Below are 20,527 nucleotides of genomic sequence, written 5' to 3' on the forward strand. Positions count from 1 at the left end.
AGCCCCCCCCTCGCCTTTCCCTGGTGCACTTTGCCCTTTGACCCACATGACCTCTATCCACTTTTCCAGGGAGGCACAATTTGGGGGCCCTTTCCCAGTGTTCCCATCCCCCAGCCTTGCTGTCCTCTGTGCCTGCTGAGACCCAGGCTTTCAAAGCCACAGAGGAGCAGAGCTGGCAGGGAGCCTAACCGGGAGCCTGGGGTTCAAGGTCAGCTTTGTGAATGTGGACAAAGTAAATATCTATGTGGGTCGTGGTTCTGTTGAGTGCCGGTTGTGAAATAAAAAGTACACGTTGTGCACAGTGCTGGGAAGTTCAGCACCCCCACCCAACCCAGGGGACATTCTAGGACCCCCGGTGGCTGCCCCAAACCACAGATCGCCGTGCCCCATCTTTACTCTTTGTTCCTGTACATCACATCTGTGTGACCCTTAATTTATATATCCAGCACAGCAGGAGTTTCACAGCAATAACTAGCAGTAAACTAGATGCTATGGCAATCGGCTGGAAAGGCTGCTCGGGTCCCTGCTCTCTCCCCACTATTTGGTGAACCCAGAACAGCTGCACAGACGCGGAGTGTGGATTTGTGATGGGCGGGATGTGAAGAGAAAGGCGGGTGAAGGGGGGGTAGGGGGAGGGTAGGGGCGGTGCCAGACTCCCTGTGCTACTCAGAGTGGTATGCAGTGTGAAACAGAGTAGTTTTTATTTCTGGAATTTTCTCCTCTCCTCTCCTCTCCTCCCCTCCCCTCCCCTCCCCTCCTCTCCTCTCCTCTCTTCTTCTTTCCGTTCTTTCTTTGTGCTGGTACTAGGGCTTTAACTCAGGGCCTGGGTGCTGTCCCTTAGCATTTTCACCCAAGGCTGGAACTCTACGCTTAAGCCACAGCTCCACTTCTAGCTTTTTGCTGGTTAATTGGAGATTCATGGACATTTCTGCCCTGGCTGGCTTCAACTGGGATCCTCAGATCTCAGCCTCCTGAGTAGCTAGGAATACAGGTATGAACCTCCAGTGCCTGGCATATTTCTGGAATTTTCTATGTAGTTTTTTTAGGTCATGGATGAATGCTGGTGTTGCTTTGGAGAAGCAGAAGTGTGCTTCTCCCCAGACAACTTTAATAGGATTACTGAGGTGTCATTTACGTGCCATAGAACGCACCCTTTGAAGTGTACACTTCAGTCTTTTTGAGCAGATTTACCCTGGGAGATGCCATCTCAGCTCAGGCTTAGAACATTTCCATCACCCGAATAAGAGCCTGTGTGCCCATTTGTAGTTCATCGCCGTTCTCCCGGGCAGCTGCTCTTTCTGTCTCTGCAGATCTGCCTCGTCTAGACAGAGTGCAGAAATGGAATCATACAATTTGGGTCTTTCATGGTTGGCTTCTCTCGTATAGTCTGGCAGTTTCAAGGTTCACCCGTGAAATGCAAGCCTGAATGAGCATGACTGTCTTCACCTGTGACTCTTGAGATGGAAAGTGCTTTGCTTTTTTGTGTGTAGGTCCCCCCCCTGTTTTTGAATTTTTGCATATATGTATAAAAAGGGGTGTCTTGAGAACAGAAGTCACTTGTGTCACACGTGAGTTCTTGGAGATAGTTTTGTACCATCCTTGAGTGTGTCTGCTGTTTTTTTCCTGTGACCTGTCATGTTGACTCACAAAGGGTTTTAGATTTTCACACCTTTGGGGTTTAAGATCAGTAATGGCCACCCTGAGCCACCTTCCTTTGTGTAGCTATACAAGAGTGCATGCCTGGATGCATGGCGATGTTTACTTGTGCCTCTGCTGATGGACACTTGGTTTCCATTTGGGGCTATGAGGAAAAATGCTGTTCAGGACATACATGGACAAGTTTTTGTTTCCTTTGTTTCTACTTTCTTGGGTATATACCCAGGAGGGGAATTTTCTAGGTTTTAGCTGGGTACCAATTGCTCATGCCTGTAATCTTAGCTACTCAAGAGGTTGAGACTAGAAGGGACAAGGTTCAAAGCAAGCTAGCCCAGACAGAAAAGCCCACAAGAGACTCCATTTCCAATCAACCAGCCAAATATTGAACTGGAGGTATGGCCCAGGTGGTAGAGCACCAAACATGAGCAAGCAAGCCCAATGTGTATGGAGCCCTGAGTTCAATTCCCTGGTACTATTGCCTTTAAAAAAAAAAAAAAAAGGAGCAATTCCTAGGCTCTCTGTCTTAAGGTTTTACAAAAGTGTCAAACAGGTTGCCAAAGTGTCTGAACTAGTTTCCATTTCTCCCAGCAATCTAGGCAGCTTTCATTTGTCCACACCCCTGGCAAAGTGTGTGGCTGTGTGGATTGCCATCCTTGTGGGTAGGAAGCGGCTCTCGCTGTGGCTTGGCTCTGCCTTCCAGGGCAGGAGCGCTGGCAAATGAAGGTGCCAAGTAAGGGTTACACCAGGCTCCCAGGTGTCTGTTTCAGGGCTCCTTGGCCTTCAGCATTCTAAGACTGCTTGAGAATCCTCTGGAAGTGTGTGGTGTTTTGTTCGTCAGGGGTGGTCCCAGTGTGGTGTCCCGTGGGACAGGGTTCAGCGAGCCGGGCCATCTCACCTGCTGTGCCCTCATTGGAGGGAAGCCACGCCACTCATTGAGGGACGCTGTCAGGAGAGTGAGAGGAGTGGAGGGGTGTGGGGCCCATGGTATTTTCTCCTGGAACCTTCCCAAAGCTTGCAGAACTCCAAAGACTGTCTTGTGAGAGGGGCTGAGGAGCCGGCGAGGCTGTGGGGGCTGGGACTTGAGGCTGGCAGAGTGCGAACGGCTTGGGAGAGCATTTCCTAGGAGGGAACCACAGGGCAGGGAGGGGGTGGGCGGAGAGAAGCAATTGCAGACCCCTTGGGACAATTTAGATCTGTGCGTGATCCTTGGTTCCTGGGGTCCTAACTCTGCTCACAAGTCCATCAGACCCCAATGCAAGGCCGAGGCACGGGGGTCTGAGCTCTGCCTCATGTGCATGAGGCTTCCACTTCCACTCACCCCGGTCACGGTTTCCCTCTCTGTCACAGGAAATGGAAGCTTCCATGACATTCTGTGCCTGTCCCTGGTGCGCAGGTGGGACACGTAAGCTGTCCTTGTCCTTGTTTGTTCTTTGTCCTCTTTTTTTATTTTGTTTTGTTTTATTGATACTTTTGAGACAGCCTTTCAGTATAGTGGAGGCTGGCCTTCCACTCACCGTCCTCCTGTCTCAACCTCCAGAATGGTGTGACCACCACCGCTGCCTAGTCCTTGGTGTGTGTGTATGTGTGCACAAGTGTGTGCTGGTACTCAGGGCCTGGGCACTGTCCCTTAGCGTTTTCACTCAGGGCTGACAGTCTGTCACAGGAGCCACAGCTCCACTTGACTTTTCGGTGGTTCGTTAGAGATAAGAGTCCTGTAAACTTTCCTGCAGGGCTGGCTTCAAACTGTAGCTCTCAGATCTCCACCTCCTGAGTAGCTAGGATTACAGGCATGAGCCTCCCTGAGGGCTACGGCTGCCATCCTCAGGAGCCAGTGTCCCACGCGGGCACAGCAGGCTGGCTCACAGGCCGAGGAGGGAACCCCCCCTACATGCTAGCCTGGTTTCAAGGCCTCTGCCTCAGACCCTAGAGTTGGGGGGCTGGAGCTCCTGTCTCCCCAGGACAGTGCGAGTGGGCTGTCTGGACAGCAGGGCGGGGAGCACACACCCCGTTTGGTGCTAGGCCTTTCTGTTGTTGTTGGATCTGGCTGCTCTGGAGATCAGCATGGCTATTTATAGCTCAGCCCCTCCATGCCAGCTTTTAGGGCTCTCCGCACCTCTGGCAGACCTTCTCCTCATGGCAGGTTAAAAGGAGGTGATGTGTTTGTGGGTTCCATGCGGGGCATGAGGATGAAGCGGGTCTCCCAGGCCCGGCTGGGGGCTCTGCCCCACAGGGGGCCACGCAAGTTCGTTGTCTCTGGTGGGTGCTGGAGAGCCCTTTCCTTCTGTCCAGGGCCCAGCCCCTTTGTGTGGGGGAGACTGGTGAGGGCGAGGAGGGAGGCGGAGGATCTGATTCGGGGTCCTAACCGCTTGCCTTAGACCCTCAGAGACAGGAGATATCTGGGGTCCAAAGTTCTGGAAAGCTCCTGGGCCTGTGGCTAGGCAGAGGGGTGTGGACATCACTTGTTTCCAGATTCCATCTTAGGCAAGATCCTTCGATTCCCCCCTACTGTCCCCCCCCCCCCCCCCGCCAGGGCCTTGGTGCTGCCCCCTGAGACTCAGGGCATACCGTCCATCTGCCCTCCATGCCCACAGACTGAATCCTGGGAAAATGCTGGTGTACAGCAGTGTGGTTTGCGGGCGGTGCATACCCCATTTGTGTATAGACATTGTAAGTTGTGGGAGGGGGTGTTTGCCAGCACTCCCCCTCTTCCTGCCCAGGGGGTCACCTTCTGTCTCCATCTTCTATCTCTTTCTCTCCTCTCCAGTCCAGCCATCCTCGCTGCTGCCAGTCCCTGTGCTGTTCCTTGCCGGCCCTCACCCATCCATTCACCCTGCTGGGAACAAACAGTGCTTCCCAAGCCGCCTCCCCTGCGGCCTCCCGCCCATCCCCTCAGGATGCAGCCCCCCCATCCCCTCAGGATGCAGCCCCTCCCCCCTTCCCAAGCCCCTCCCCTGCGGCCTCCCGCCCATCCCCTCAGGATGCAGCCCCTCCCCCCTTCCCAAGCCCCTCCCCTGCGGCCTCCCGCCCATCCCCTCAGGATGCAGCCCCCCCTTCCCAAGCCCCTCCCCTGCGGCCTCCCGCCCATCCCCTCAGGATGCAGCCCCCCCCCCCCCAGCTCGGCTGCACTGCCCAGATGTGTCTGGCGTTCCCCAGCCTTCTCCCTGGGGGTGCTTTGTTCCCCACATGCCCCATCATCTTTGTGAACCTTCCTCCTGCATTTCAGGGCCCCCCCAGCTCCGTGCTCTGACCTTGACCAGACTCCCCCCCCCCCGTGAGGCTCCCCTGCTGTGCCTCACAGGCCCACTCTCTCCCGTAAGGCCTGGGGTGCTCCAATGGCCATGTGGCTATTGAAGACTGCAGTCGATGCATGATTGACAGGTGGTGCTTGATTGACAGGTGGTGCATGATTGACAGGTGGTGTGTGATTGACAGGTGGTGCGTGATTGACAGGTGGTGCATGATTGACAGGTGGTACGTGATTGACAGGTGGTGCGTGATTGACAGGTGCTCTCCATCCCGGCACCTTGTACTTTCACTGCGGCGTCAGTGCGGGAAGGAGGGGGAGGTGGTGGCTGTGCTCCCACCCCAAGCGCTGTGACCTTAGACTTGCCCTTGACCCAGCTGCACCTGTTCCCCACCCTTGGCATGGTAATGGTTCCCAGCCCTCCAGGCCTCAGTGGACCTCATGGAAGGAAAGGAAGGGGGAGGGCAGGGACCACCATTCCACTGATGGATGAGAAGCTGAGGCCCAGACAGGTGACTTCGCTTACCAAAGGTGGAGCAACTTTCAAGGAGCTGAGTCTGGATTTGAGCCCAAACCATGTTGGGGTGTGCCAAGGCCTGGAGCTGCCCGACATAGTATCTCCCTGCCGTCAGGTTTCGGCTTTGGGGTGGAAGCTGCCACAGATATGCTTCGATGGCTCATGAAGCCTCTGCTTTAGTGCCTGGCACATAGTAGGTGTGCGGTGAACAGTGCTTTAGTGTGTGCACCCCCGCCCCGCCAGGGCACCAGCCAATGTGCAACGTCCCCGGATTCCCTGAGAAGCGTCGGGAGGTCCGGCGCTGGGCTCTGGCCGGCCAGCGTGTTGGCAGCAAGTTCTTCCTTATTCAGACTTTTCTTCTGTCCTGAGCTTCATGGGGGAGGGCCATTAAGAGAGCTTTTTCCCAGGAAGAGCTGTGCCCCCCCCCCCAGGTCTGCAGCGGGGACGGGGGATGGCCCAGCCCCCACGCTCCCAGAGACGCCATGGCCGGTCTGCTGAGCCCCGTTCCCTCCAGACACCAAAGGTGCTATTCCTAGAGACCGCATGGCTAAACCTGCAAGAAAAGAGGGCGAGGATGTTTTCCAAAAGAGCGATTCACTCGCCCTGGCCGCAGGGAGTCCGCGCTCCCATTCTGGGAACGAGATTGTTCAATTGAGCGGAGCTGGCGCAGGCAGCCCCACTCGGAATGCACAGCATCCAAAATGTGGAGGTGGAGGAGCGGAGCCAGAGCCCTCCTGGCAGGCCCCCGCCCCATCACCTCCCTCCTCCCTCCCTCCCACAGGCCCTGTGCACTTCCTGGTTTCCCACCCCCACTTCAGCAAGCAGTTCCACCAGCGAGAAGGAATGCTTGTGTTTGCACACACGCCTGTCATCCCTGCAGGCTGAGGGCCTGGTGAGCACCTTCCAGGACGTGTGCAAGTCTGGCACAGGGCACACCAGGTTATTTCCATCTTCAGAGACTCAGGGTCTTCTCCCTCAGCAGCTGATGAGCTGTCTCCGTGGATATTATGGGTGGCAGCTAGAAGGCAGCAGGCATCTTCTAGCTCCCTAGGGACAAGAGAAATTTCCCAGAGAATTCTGGGAGTGGCCGTATTTGTGGGGGTAAGATTCCTCCCTGTGGTCACTTCTCAAAGAACTCGTGCAGTAGGCCTCTGGGGGTGCTTGTTACCGCAGCAGAACCCAGCCTGTGCTGACTGCTCTGGGCCAGCCAGGAGAGCTGCCTGGAAGCTGTGCTATATGTATGGGAATGGAGTTAAACCAGGAGTCGGGTGGAGATCCCCTTCCCAAATTCCTGCCAAGAAAAAGCCAAGGTTCCAAACCCCACATGCGGCTGCTGTACTTTATCCTGGACGACCAGAGCAACCTCTGTGGTGATTCAGCCTCACTGTGCGTAAGAAACCCTCGGGGCCACCTGGCAGAATGTAGCGCCCAAACGCCCACCCTGCAAAGATCAGGGCTCAGTGTGTATATTCCTGGGAAGCCCTCCAGAGCCCCTGCTCTGCAACAGGCAATGTGTGTGGTGATGATGGTGGATTTTTCGTGAATAAAGCTTGAAGTTTCAAAAGGAACTAAAGCTGGAGAATGCTAAGCACAAGAAGCATTGTCGCCTTGGTTGCCTGCCTTTCTGTCCAGCTTGACCCAGTAGAGGATTTACCTTTTATCTGGCTTCTAACGCACTGGCTAGCACAGAGTAGGCACTTTGTGGCACGGAGTAGGTGCTTTGTGACTGAGTGTTGGCTGCCCCCACGTGCCCTGGCACTGAATCCCAGAGCCGGTTTCCTTTCCAGTGAGACTGTGGCTGCACACAGTCTGGTTTCGCTTCAGGGCCTGCCTGATGTCTGCAGGGGTGGGGACAGGACTGGAGGGGAGCCTGCTGACCAGCGCTAATTGGTGTCATGGGCTATGGGTGCAGAAGCCGGCCGCAGATGCCCAGGAGACACACTGAGGGTGCCTTTCATACTTGGTGGGCATTTTCAAGGCAACAAGGCGGCTGGCACTGTCTGATAGCAGTGCGGGGGGGGCGGTTGGCAGCCTGAATGGGGTTCGTAGAGAAAGTCTGGAGGAGATTGTCTTGGTGCCACAGTTCTACAAAATATGGATGGAGCATGGCAAGTTTGACTCGGGTAAGGGAATCTGGGAGCCAGGCCTGCACAGTCAAGTCTGAGGAACTGATGGGCCACGAGGGACGGCCACGGTGGCCACGGCTGGCTGCTGCTCTCCGGGGCCCGTGCCCTCTGGGGTGCATTGGCCCTTGTCAGGCCTCCCAAGGCTTCCTGTGCACCTCCTCTGCCCAGCCTCCCTGCCATTCCCGTCACCCAGCTGAGCCCCAGCATGCTGTGCCCCACATGCTCTCTCTGGGGTTTAGCTCTGACTGTTCCTCGATCCAGAGCCATCTCTTCTCTTCCTTCTCTTAGCTCCTTCATCCTTCAAGCGCTCACCTAGCGCGTCCTCCAGGAAGCTGCCTCGGGGCCTCTGTAGCAGTCAGGTTCAGAAGCCTCACCCCGGGGAGCTCATCACTTGACGCTGTGATGTCCAGTTCTTGCTCTGCTCCTGTGGGAGCAGACACTGGAGCCCTTGGTAGCTCTGAGTTTGAGAGGCCCACCCTGACATGTGCTGCAGAAAGGGGATCTGGAAGTTTCCGTGTGAAGTAGTCCGTGTTCCACTATTGGTTCAGCAAAGTGAGGGTGTGTGGTCTCCGCCTGAGGACCCATAGTGTGTGTCTCCCAGCACCCCAGGATAAGTGGGGTGCTTCTGTCTTCCCTAAGCCCCTGTGTCTCATGTCTGTGCCTTACCTACCCCCCTTGTAGGCCCTGGGCCCAGCCCGGGGTTTGACACGTGGGGAACGGCTAGATGAGGGGGTGAACGGAGGCTGGTCCCCGCTCCTCTGCTGCCCTCACTACGCTGCAGGTGAGGCTGGTCAGACCCAGGTCCAGCCCGGTGACTGTCCACCCTCCCTCTGCAGGCGCCGGGTGCTGGCCATCTCCGCCGGGATCGAGCACATCGGGAGCCTCCGCTGGGAGCTGGCCCTGTGTCTCCTGGCGGCCTGGACCATCTGCTACTTCTGCATCTGGAAGGGGACCAAGTCCACGGGGAAGGTAAGAGGTCGATCTTTGAGCAAGAGGCTTGGCCTGTCCTTGAGCAAGCTCCCAGGGGTTCCTGTGGTGAAGGCAAGCTCTTCAGTTGGCAAGTGGAAGAGCATTGGATGGGAGCATCCATACAGAGCCCACAATTACCTCCACCAGACATTGACCCTACTTTAAGTCTGTTCCATTTTACCTCTGACCCTCAGTGAAAGAAGAAGGTCTTGCCCTGTCTGTCTTAGTGAGTCAAGAATTACATAAGGTAGCCAGGCACTAGTGGCTCACACCTGTAATCCCAGCTGAGATCTGAGGATCAAGGTTCAAACCCAGCCTGGGTAGGCACATCCATGAGACTTATCTCCAATGAACCAGCAAAAAAGCCAGAAGTGGAGGTGTGACTCAAGTGACAGCGCACTAGCCTTGAGTGACAAAGCCAAGTGAGAGCAGGAGGCCCTGAGCTCAAGCCCCAGTGTACACACACACACACACACACACTAATAAAATCATACCAGGTAAGGTTGCGCTGAAGTGCTTCGCAAGCTGGTATGTGCTAAAAGACTGTGACGATTCTGCTGTTTCATAGTCAAGGCTCTGGTATGGGCCGGGTCAAGGGATGCTGGAGTCCCTACGGGGTCCCAGATCTCACAGCATCGTTCTCGAGCACTGTGGGCTGCTGAGTGGGGAGCAACAGCTCCCATCTTGCAGCCTGAGTGGACCAGGTGGCCTCCACAGTCCTCTGCAGACTGAGCCCCCCTGGGCACAGGGGAAGCTGAGAAGCAGGGAGACACCCAGACTTTCTGGTCAGCAAGCATTTCGTGTTCACTCGTGATCCAGGGTGGAGCTCAGGGCCAAGTCCAGCGTGATGCCATATTTGACTAAAAATAGATACAAATGGGAAAGAATTAGCTGCAAATGTTGAGCAATCAGGAGATTTGGTGTAGCTGATTCTAGCATCTTTTAGAGAGTAAGGTGTGCCCAGACTGGACTTGTATCCCATCAAATAGCCAGCACATGGACGAGCCAAGCTGAGCAGCTGGACACCTCCTTCCAGTGGTGTCCTGGTTGGACATGGTCTTACAGTTCCCCTCGGCCCCCTCAGGATCATCCTCCCCACTTTGTGTTTTTTCTTAAGCAAGGGTCACCCTGGCCCATCGTTCCTTGCCTGCCTGTCGAGGAGAGACAGCTACTGGGGTGGGCACTGGAAATGAAGAAATGAAGTCTCCTAGAAAACAGGAAGTTAGGGACTCTAGGCCTCCACTCTGGGGTGGGCAGAAGAGGAGGAGACTGTGACATGATATTTCCCTCCTTTGGAGGGAAGAATGGGGACATGGCAGAAACGAGGTCCCTACTCCATCCTTGCTGCCTCTCACGCTAACGAAGAGTATGATGGGAGAGCTCCAACCCAGATCTGGGCTTGAGGTCAGCCCTGCGTTAGTGTGGCAGGGCCGTGTCACTCGGTACCTCTGGATGTTAATGTCTCCTTCTATAAATGGGGGTGGACGCTTGGGCTTGCCGTGGGAAGGGGTGGGAATGAGAGGCGGGTGGCCCACGCTCATGTCCCCGCTCCTCAGAGGATGGTGGTCACAGCAGTCATCTGGGTAGAGTTAATACTCATTTGTGAGGGTCAATTCCTCCTTCGTACTCACACGCCCGCTCACCCAGCCCAGAAACAAGCGCCGAGACCAGAGCTCAGGGCCCCCAATTTACTGATGGGGGCTCAGGCCTGGCGGGATGGAGGATCTTATTCAAGGACCCTCCTCAGGGAGCAGGCGTGGGAGTGAGATGAGGTGCTGGTGGCCACACAGCCCTGGTTCTGGGTGCACGCTCACTGAATCTGCAGCACAGGGGCATGGAGGTGGCTAGCAAGGAAGCGGAGCATGCGCAGGTGCTTTGTGATTGCCCTAAGAGATGTCTGCTATTCTGCCAGGCAACCATCTCAAATTAATTTGAGGGGCTTCTATTTTTATTCCATTAAAAAAAGTCATACCATAGAATGGACAGCAGTGCTGTGGTTTTCTGTGTTTTTGTGCTCTAGGCATATTTGTTAAGGCAGAAAAGCCTGTCTTCCTGTCCTTTTCTGTCCTTTTCCTTCTCTTCCCTCCTCCCTTCCCTTCCTTACCTCCCTCTCTCTTTCCCTCCCTCCCTCTCTCCTTCCCTCCCTCCCTCTCTCCTTCCCTCCCTCCTTCCCTCCCTCCCTCCCTCCCTCTCTTCCTTCCTTCCTTCCTTCCTTCCTTCCTTCCTTCCTTCCTTCCTTCCTTCCTACCTCCCTACCTCCCTACCTCCCTACCTTCCTACCTTCCTTCCGTGCCAGGACCTGAACTCAAGGCCTCACACTTCCTTGGCTGGCTTTCTTAAAGCTGGAAGTTCTACTTGTTGAACCATACCTTCAAGCCTGGATTTATTTTTCTGGTCAGGTTTTCTGAGGACTTTTCTGCCTAGGCTGGCGTTGAGCCGCAATCCTCTAGATCTCCTGAGTAGCTGCGATCATAGGCTGAGCCACTGACACCTGCAGGAAGACTGTTTTTATAAGTGTGTGCCTCCTGTTGAGCTTTGCTAGGCCTCAGTCTATCCCAGAGGTTAGCGTTAGGGCTGGACCTGGCGCACAGCCTGGGTTTGTGGGTAAAGATTATTTGGAACGCAGCCATGTACATCCGCTCATGTGTTAATCTTTGGTTCCTTTCTTCGTCTTTTGTGGAATCATTGAGTGGTTACGGTAGAGACTGCACGGCCACAAAACCTAATATACAGGTCGAACATCCCTAATCCAAAACTCTGAGACCCCCAAATAATCCAAAATCTAAAGCCTTTTGAGGCTGGCACAATGCCACACATGGAAATTTTTGTGTACAGAATTCTGTTTCACACACAACATCATTTAAAAATCATTGTATACGATTACCTAGAAGGCCAAACATGTAAGATATAGCTGAAATGTAAGTGAAGTTTGTGCTTGGACTTAATTCCTCCCCAAAATCAGAGAGAGGAAAAAAATACCTGGAACCTGAAACGTTTCTGGTCCAGGCACGTTAGATAGCGTTAGCTACACCACCTGTGTTCACCATCTGGCCATTCACATTCATTTGTGGACCAGAAACAGATAATCTGATCCATTCAGATAATTTGAATACTTCCCATTTAACAAGAAGGGAATATGGCGGTGGCTGTCTCCCCCAGCATAGGCCCCTTCCAGCACGGAGAAACTGAGTGGTGGCTTACACGGGGTCCTCAGCTCGTTTCCGCGTGTCCCCCCAAAGTAACATCTCCGTCCAGATCCTCAGGATCCAGACGTCTGCTCATTCTGTGCTCTGTTCGTTCACTCATCCGGTAGGTTTATTGTGTACCTACTGTATGCAAGGCCCTGGGCTGGGGCCTCTTTTGGGTGGATGACAGGGATATCGAGGCTGGAGACCAGCCGAGACCTGGCAGCACCTGGGCCTCACGGGCTTTCTTCTGAACGTCTTGAGGCAGGGCAGTGTGGTTTGGTGTCCTACTTGTTGTGGGCGGGTTGGTGGCCCTGAGAAGCCAGGACATCTCTGTGGCAGGGTGGGCAAGAGGAGCCTTCTGGGTAGGGAATGCAGCCGTGTGGCTGTCCTGCACCCTGGACCCCCCGGCGACGGCCAGCCCTGCCCAGCAGATGGGTGTCTCCCCACGCCGCCCCTGCTGGCGCTCGCCCTGCACTCTCCCTCCTGCCCAGTTCCGTCTTCTGGCCTCTCCTCCGTGGATGATTTATGGATTTTTCCCCTCGTTTCCTGGTCTCCAGGAGCAGGAGCACTGCAAAAACAATTCTGGTTCCTTCTCCGCCTCCCCGCACTGCCCCTGCAAAGGAAGCTGCAGGATTAGTTGGGTTTGGAGAAGAATCGTGCCTTTTCACTCCCTCGGGGCTCTGTGTTTACTCCTTTCAAAGCTGCGGGACACCACGGCCAGGGAAAAGCCCCACACACAGACAGACACACTCCCCCAGAAACAGCTGCAAAGGGCCTTGAATTGACTTTTCTTCTTCCCCTCGCCTCATTCACCCACAGGGAGAGGCTTGGAGGTGACCAGAGGACTCTTAAACAGAGCTTGTGGGCTGTGGGATGGGGGAGCAGAGCACGAGGGCCTCTGCCTCCCCTCCCCCTTCCCCCCCTCCCCCCCATCCGTCCTCGCGCACCCCGGGGGAGGCACCATGTCTGCCCTGTTGCTCGGAGGATGGAGGATGGAGGATGGAGGGTGGAGGGTGGGGGATGGAGGGTGGGGGATGGAGGGTCCTCCGGGGGCTGAGCCGTCAGTCATGGGGTGCTGTCAGCAGGAGCTGGGGTGAGGCTCGCGGACGCAGTGTTTCTCGGGGGCTCAGACCCACAAGCGCCACGTACCTCGGGTCCTTGTGGCTGCAGGCGCGTGGCAGTTCCCAGGTCCACTGGGTTGAGGGTGTGCGCTGTGTGGCAGGCTGAGGTGGGTCACAGGTGCAGCTGGCCCCAGAGACACAGCCCACGGTGACCAAAGCGTCCTTCCGGCCACCACGTCCACCACCACCTCTACCACGCTGGCCAAATCTACTCTTCAGGCGCACCCTGTGTCATGGCTTCAAGGAGATAGAGTACGGGGGCGGGGGGGAGGGGGGAGCATGGAAGGGAGAGGAGTGGAAGGGGAGCGGGCAGCCCCAGCCTTGGCAGCGGCAGTGACTGCCCACCTCGCTCAGCACCAGACCTGATGTCTATATTCTGTCAGGGGCAGAGCCCTGCCCCAGAGCCCCGGAACCTGAGCCCCCGCCCCCCCAAGGGTTTTGTGCAGGGCTGGGAAGAGTGGTAGATGGAGACCGCGCAGCCCTCCCCTGGCCTTGAGCGGCAGGGCCTCACCTTCAGCAGGAACCCTGGCAGCTAAGGGGCTTGGAAGGAAGGGGAGCTTTGCAGCTAAGTAGTGCCGTCTTTATTAGAGCACAAAGGCCCCCAAAAGTCCCAATGGGCTGCTGGGGGAAGCTGTTCTGCACGGCCAGAGCCTGGCAGCTCTAGAGAAATCCAGCAGGATCCTGAGTGGGCCTGAGGGCGGTGGAGGCCATTAACCCCTGCCAGATATCCCCTCGGCCGGCACAGGGCACATCCAGACGAGTCCGGTCCGGTGAGCGTGGGTCTCTTGCGTATGGGCTGCCACCCCTGCCCGTGGCAGGAAGGGACAGAGCAAAGAGGCCTTGCTCTCTGAATGAGGAAGTGTTGCTGGAAAAGCTGAGCCACAGACAAGGGGAACTGGGCTTGAACTTGGGCCTAGCACGCTTGCTAGGCAGGCTTCTGCCACCTGAGCCACAGCTCCTGGCCTGGGCTGTAACCCTCCTACGTGTGTTTCCTGTACAGCTAGGATAACAGGCACACGCCACCAAGCTCAGCTGATGATTGAGATGGAGGCGCCTTGCTAACTTTTTGTAGGAGGGGCCTTCGATCACAGTCCTCCCAATCTCTGCCTCCCAAGTTGCTGGGACTACAGGCTCGAGCTGCCACACCTAGATTTCCAGTGGCTATTTTAAGAATGCACTCTTAACTGACAACACCCAAGTTAAATGTGAAACGGCAGCGTCCTCATCTCGGGTCCTCTGGTCTCGATGGCATCAGGAGGCCGTAGTGACTGAACCATCACGGAGGCAGCTTCAGAATGTGTCTATCGGGAAGCTGCCTAATGGGGAAGCGAGGAGCAGCTGCCGTAGGTATTGGAGGTGTGGGGAGGCTGTGCCTGCAGGAAGGAGGCTCAGCTCTCCTACACAGCAGTGGCTGTGTGTCATGCAGCAGCCTCGCTCTGCCCAGCAGCTCTGGACATGGCTGACCCAGGCTTTCTACTGCTGTCTGGAGCCATCTTCTTGCAGTAGCTGATGTGCACTTAAGTCAGGTTCACAAATGTAACTATTCGTCTATATCTGGTCTGCCCACTTAGCAATGGGCCCTGAAAGGCAGAGTGCCTGTACTTGGTACTTAAGGGTGAGTGCACAATAGATGGATGGGTGGAGGTGTGGTAAGTGGATGGGTGGTGGATGGGTGGATGGATGGGGAGGAGGATGGGTAGTAGGTGGATGTGTGGGTCGGAAGATGGGTAGTTAGTAGGAGGATGAGCGGGTAGATGGATGTGTGGGTAGCCAGATGGGTCAATGTTTGGGTAGATGTATGGTCTGCAGATGGCAACTCTACAAGTGTGCCCACAGAATGGAATCAAACACCACAGATAGTTCCAATCCCTCCCTGGGGTGAGGGTGATGACCAACATTGTCCCAGGAGGGCATGGTGCCCAGGAAAGTGGGGTGTGAACAATTACTGGTACTCAGAAGCATGAGAGAAAGAGAGAGAGAGAGAGAGAGAGAGAGAGGGAGGGAGAGAGAGAGAGAGAGGGGATCCAGCAAAAGATAATGTGGACAGTAGTCAGGTAGCACATACTCCTGTCTGCCTTCCTTTTTTCTTTCTTCCCTCCTTCCCTCTCTTCCTCCCTCCTTCCCTTTCTTCCTTCCTTCCCTCCCTCCCTCCCTCCCTCCCTCCCTTCCTTCCTTCCCTCCTTCCCTCCCTCCTTCCTTCCTTCCTTCCTTCCTTCCTTCCTTCCTTCCTTCCTTCCTTCCTTCCTTCTGTTCTCCCTTCCCTGTCATTCCAGCCATACAGGAGGCTAAAATGAGGAGAGTAACAGGTTCAAAAGTAGGATCCTAGCTCAAAAATAACCAGAGTAAAAGGGGTGGAGGTGTGGCTCAATTGGTAGAGCACCTGCCTAGTAAGCATGAACCCCTGAGTTCAAACCCCATAACTACCATGAAAGAAGGAAGGATGGAAGAAAGGAGGGAGGAAGGAAGGAAGGGGATGATGGAGGGAAGGAGGAGAGGGAGAGGAGGTGGGGTTGGGGTGTGGGGCTGTCCAGCACATGTCCCAGTGCTGGCTGGGTCTCCAGGCTGGTCCTTAGAGGCTGGGCCTCTGCTTCCATGCAACACCAGTTTGCATCAAGCCACCAAACCCATATGCGGCCATCTCTTCACACAGAGGTGTGCACTGAGGCCCAGAGAGGCCCAGACACCTGGCCCAGTCCCACAGCCAGCCCGGGAGCTGCTCTGTTTCTGCCCCACTTCAGTGTGTAATATCACCTTAGTTTATGGAGCCACGGGCCTCCAGATGAGTCCAACCTCATTTATTAAACACCTGTGGGGTTCTGGGCATGTCCTGGAGACGCCGTAGTTAATAAGGTTTGGTTGCTGGGCAGCCTGTGGGGTAGGGGAGTCGTGGAGGCAGGAAGAAGATGGCTGAGGTCAGAAATGAAAGGCGTTGCGTGTACCCAGAGCGGGGTCATGGTCCTGACACTTCCCGCGGAGCTGGGGTGACAGTACATACCGCCATGCTCGGCTTTTTCTGTGGAGATGAAGTCTCATGAAATCTTGCCTGGAGCACTGATCCTCCAGATCTCTGCCTTCTGGGTAGCTGGAAAGCCAGGTGCATGCCGCTGTGCTCAGCCTTGTTTTTCATGCTAGGGCTTGAACGCAGCGATGTATGCATCCATGTATATTTTAACCTCATTTTAATGTCAACTAAAATTCAGAGAAAAGCCACAATCCCTTGAAGCGTGGTGGAGCCTCACTGTTTCACTGAGTACTTCATGCGCTGGTGAAAAACGGGTCGCTAACAGGGCCACCTGTGGAGTCCAGCGAGCTGTGGCCATAAGAGAGCCGGGCTCAGGGAGGCCGGTAAGAACTGGGGAGATGGCAGGGCTGAGCGGCAGGGCTGAGCGCTGTGCTGCAGTGAGAGCCAGCCTGGCTCTGCAGGCGCAGAGGGGAGGAGGGGAAGGGGCCCGGAGGAAGCCGGGCTGCCCCGCCGGGACACTGGGGACGTGGGGTGAAAAGGGAGGAGGCGGGGTTTTGTCTTGGGTGGAGGGACATCACCCATGTCTTCAGGGACCCATCCAGTTTGAAATGCCTGGAAAACTAACAGGGCGGGTGTTTGGGGAGCAGATTGGGTCATCTGAGCTCAGGAGAGGGGCGGGTGGCATGGTCCCTGTGTGCGTGTTATCGGCCCTTTCCTGGGTAGCTGCATCAGGGTGCCACAAGCCCCTTGGTATTGTGTAAAAATCAGGGCACCGTGCAGATAGTTCCAGGGTGGGGGAGGGGCCCAGACATATCATGTGACTTTCACTGTGTCTACCCCCAAGCGAGGAGCTCAATTCATCTGATGCAAATTATGTCATAATTTTATGAACCCGAAGGTGCACAAGCTTTTAGTGAGGAAGAACGTGTGCCAGAAATGGGAGCAGTTCTAAGTAGTCTGCCAAAGAAGCAGCACCATTCGTTTGCCTTGGTGCCATTGTTCTTGTGCGACAGAAGCAGTCACATGAGACTCTTCTTCTTCCTGTTACTTTGGTAGTTCCAGGGTTTGAACTTACTTGCAGAACTGGCATGCTACCATGTGAGCCATGCTCCTAGCCCTTCCTTCGCTTCAGTCATGTTTTGAACAGGCTCACAGTTCTTGTATCTCCAGTCTCCTGCATACTTGGGTGTGCACACTGAGGTGCATACCACCATGTATGGTTTATTAGTAGAGATGGGCAATCTTTTTTTTTTTTTTTTTTTGCCCAAGCTGGTGTGGAACCACATAGTCTTCTCAGTCTCGGCCTCTTGAGTAGCTGTGTTCACAAGCAAGAGCCATTGCACTTGACTCAGAAGGAACTCTGAGTTGCTTTGAAGTTCTTACTGTCTCAGGTGTGTTGTTCAAGGTGCTACCTGGTCTGCTTTCAGATATTGTAGTAACATAATGTGGTGCAGGGCAGCCTCATCGACTGTGCAGGCCTTCTTTTCTTATTTCCATAAAGTTCTTTGTTTCCTTTTAAGAAATCCATAATCTTGTCTCTAATGATTTCAATTTGCTCCATACTATCAAACCTCATGCCATCTATTTATATGCCTTCCCATAGTGTGATCTTTTAAAAACATCCTGGGTATTGAAAAAAACTACTGAAAGAAGCTTAATTTACAGTATTACCAACGAAGCCCCGAGCTGAGCTGTAGCGATGGCAGTGGAGAGCTGTGACCCTTGTCCCTTGCCTTCTGGCACGGTCCCCTGCAGGACTTCCTGATTGCAGAGGTGAGCAGCTGAGCCACCGCTGTGGTTTACATGGAGTCTGGTCCCCAGGTGGTGGAGTCTGGGGTGAGGTGTGTAGACCACTGGGGAAGGGACTGAGTGAGATCAAGCCTCCCAGCTTCCTGTTTCGTCATGTGACCTCTCACTCTGGCGACAAAGCTATGATGCCACGAGGCTCTCCCCAGAGCTGAGCTAGTGCAGGTGTCATGCCCCGCTCTCCCGAACTGCGATTTAAATAAGCCTCTTCTCTTCATCAATATGTTGTTATAGTAACAAAAAAGTGTCATAATTTTATTTTTTGCCAATCCTGGGGCTTGAACTCAGGGCCTGGGCACTGCTCCTGAGCTTCTTTGACTCACTACTTGCGCCTCAGTGCCGCTTCTCACTTTTTCTGTGTATGTGGTGCTGAGGAATTGAACCCATGCATGCGAGGCAAGCACTCTACCACTGAGTCACCTTCCCAGCCCAAGCGTCGTAATCTCTAAATCAGAGAAATGATGGAAGTGACGCTCTGGGAGCAGGTGGGGCACCCAGGCAGAGAATGCAGGAGAGAAGGGTGGAGGGGTGAGGATTAGGCTTGGGGAGTTCCAGCATTTAAGGGGTGCAAAGGAGGAATCTACCAAGTGGAAGCTGAAGGGTCCTCTGAGAAGCAGAGAGAAAAAGGTGGGAGGGAGGCCTGAGGAAGACAAGCCAGGAAGTGGAGGACGGCGGGACTGGGAGTGGCCATCCTCGCTAGGGCGCCCCATCTTCCGGGCCGAGAACCTGACTGTGCCTTTCTCCCTTCCGAAAGCTTCAATTCATGCAAAGAGAAGAGGGGGACGCCTGAGTCAAAGGGGACAGGTGGGGTTGTAGCTTGGGGATGCTCCCTGAGAAGGAAGTCAGGCTGTAGGGAGAAAGTAACGGCTGTGGGCCTGGGCGTGTGGAATTGTTGTTCTCTGGGTGGGGCTTGAAATGCTAGGGCTTGGTGAGGGCATGAGGAACATGGGCATATTGGTGGCTCCTAAGGCCCCAGGAGGAAGAGGAGATCCCAGGAGAGGGTGAGAAGAGGGGATAAAGTGGGATGATCTGTGCCATAGCTGAGTGCCCGAGAGGGGTCACAGATAAGGAATAGAGGTTCACAGGGGCCTCCATTGAAACCTGATTTGCTGTCTTTGAGATGCATGCCCAGGAGTAGGCTCGCTAGATCATAGGGTGGTTCCATTCTGACTTCCAGAGTGGTTGCAGGAGTTTGCATCCCCTTCGATAGTGGAACAGGGCGGGTTGCTTCTCCCCACGCCCCCCCCCCCCCATCCCCACACCTCTGCCAGCATTGGTTGTGTATTCTTCATGATGGCCAATCTTACTGCAGTAAGAAGGAATCTCAGTGTTGTTTTGATTTGCAGTTCCTTTATGGCCAGAGATATTGAATATTTCTTCATGTGTTTACTGCCTACTTTTACTTCTTCTGAGATGCATCTGTATAAGCTCCCTTGACCATTTATTAATTGGGTTATTGAGTCTTTGAGGGTAGCTATATACATATATGTGTGTATTTAATATATATGTGTGTGTGTATATATATATATATATATATGATATGTGTAATGGAATTTTATCTATCAGGAAGAAAAATGTTACATCATTGGCAGGGAAATGAATGGACCTGGGAAAAAAATCCTAATGAGTGAAGTGAGTCAGGCTCAGAGACACAAAAGGCAGATGTTTCCTCTCATATGTGGGATTTAGATCTAAAATATAAACGTACGAAAGTACAAGGCCATACAGGTAAACTAACAAAAGCATGGTACATGTGGGGAGGGTTTCCATGGTGAATAATGAACAGTTTCACACAATGAATCCCAGGAAGCTGGCTGAGCCTGTGGGCTCAGAGAGGGAGGTGGATGAATGAAGTGGACAGATACGGTCACCAGACTCAGTAAGAGAAAATGAATCAAGGGAACTCAGGGCGATGAGTAGGGATGGGATGGGCATGGAGGGAAGATGGAAGGGCTAACTATGATCAAGATGCTTTGTACACACGAATGGACATGCTAAGGGGAAGCCCCTTCCTGCAACTATGTGAAGACCATTAAAAAGACGAAGGGTTGACCTGGGCTCATGATTCCGGAGGCCGGGAGGTTTAAGAACATGGTGCCTGGTCTCTGGTGAGGGTCTCCTTGCTATGTCCTGACATGCTGGAGGGCACAGTGTGGAGAGGCCTGGAGGCCTGCCAGCCTGGCTGTCTTCATCCTACACAGCCATGACTGCATTGCAGGGCCCGACCTCAAGACACCCGCTGGTCCTGGTCACCTCCAAAGCACCCACCTCGAAACACTAATCACCTGTGATTCAGGGGATTGCGTTTCCAGATCATGAACTTTCAGGGGACACGTGGAAGCCATAGGATGGTACAAGTTCTGCCTTCTAGGAAACAGTGTGGCAATCTGTTCATGGCAGCTGCGTCTGGGCGATCTAGAGGGCGGGGCTGGCTCTGGTGTGAACACAATCTGGTGCACGACAAATGGCAGTCCATGTTGGATACGCGATTGATTGATTAATTGATTAAAAAGAATGCATGAAGAAATGAACCCTTGAAAGAGACTAAAAGGAAGAAAATAAGAAAAGCCTAATGAAGGAACGTTTCTATCTGCAGAGAGGTAGGCTACAGGTCGACACGGCGTCCATTAGGCTGGACTGGGAAGGGCCCTGTGTCCTCTGGGATCATGGCTGAGTTGACAGCAGGTGAACATGGCTTCCTCCTGCCACAGACGAAGAGGTTCTCAAAGGAATGTGCCACCGCTGGGAGAGGTGGCTGTGCAGAAGCCGTGTGGCTTGGCCTCCCCCAGGAAAGTTCCGGAACCACTGATGGATGCCGCCGGTCTCGAGGCAGAGGCACTCACAGAGGCCCGCCGTGCTTTGCCCCTTCTGGCTGCAGCGTGGTCTCTGAGCACTGCCTCTGCCCACACCCCCACATCTACACGTGTGCCTACAAGAG

At 54.5% G+C, this 20,527-nt stretch overlaps 1 protein-coding gene across 1 annotated transcript in view; it reads left to right on the forward strand.

Annotated features, from left to right (window-relative positions):
• Positions 1–20,527, forward strand: part of Slc6a11 (solute carrier family 6 member 11) — an 84,434-nt gene that overhangs the window by 19,725 nt on the left and 44,182 nt on the right. Inside the window, exon 5 of the mRNA XM_042680056.1 lies at positions 8,380–8,512. Within this exon, the coding sequence (XP_042535990.1) occupies positions 8,380–8,512 (133 nt within the window). The remainder of the gene's footprint in view (positions 1–8,379; positions 8,513–20,527) is intronic.

Source organism: Dipodomys spectabilis, unplaced genomic scaffold (assembly GCF_019054845.1).
Source record: "Dipodomys spectabilis isolate Male_0828 unplaced genomic scaffold, ASM1905484v1 ptg000054l, whole genome shotgun sequence".
Classification (NCBI taxonomy): domain Eukaryota; kingdom Metazoa; phylum Chordata; class Mammalia; order Rodentia; family Heteromyidae; genus Dipodomys; species Dipodomys spectabilis.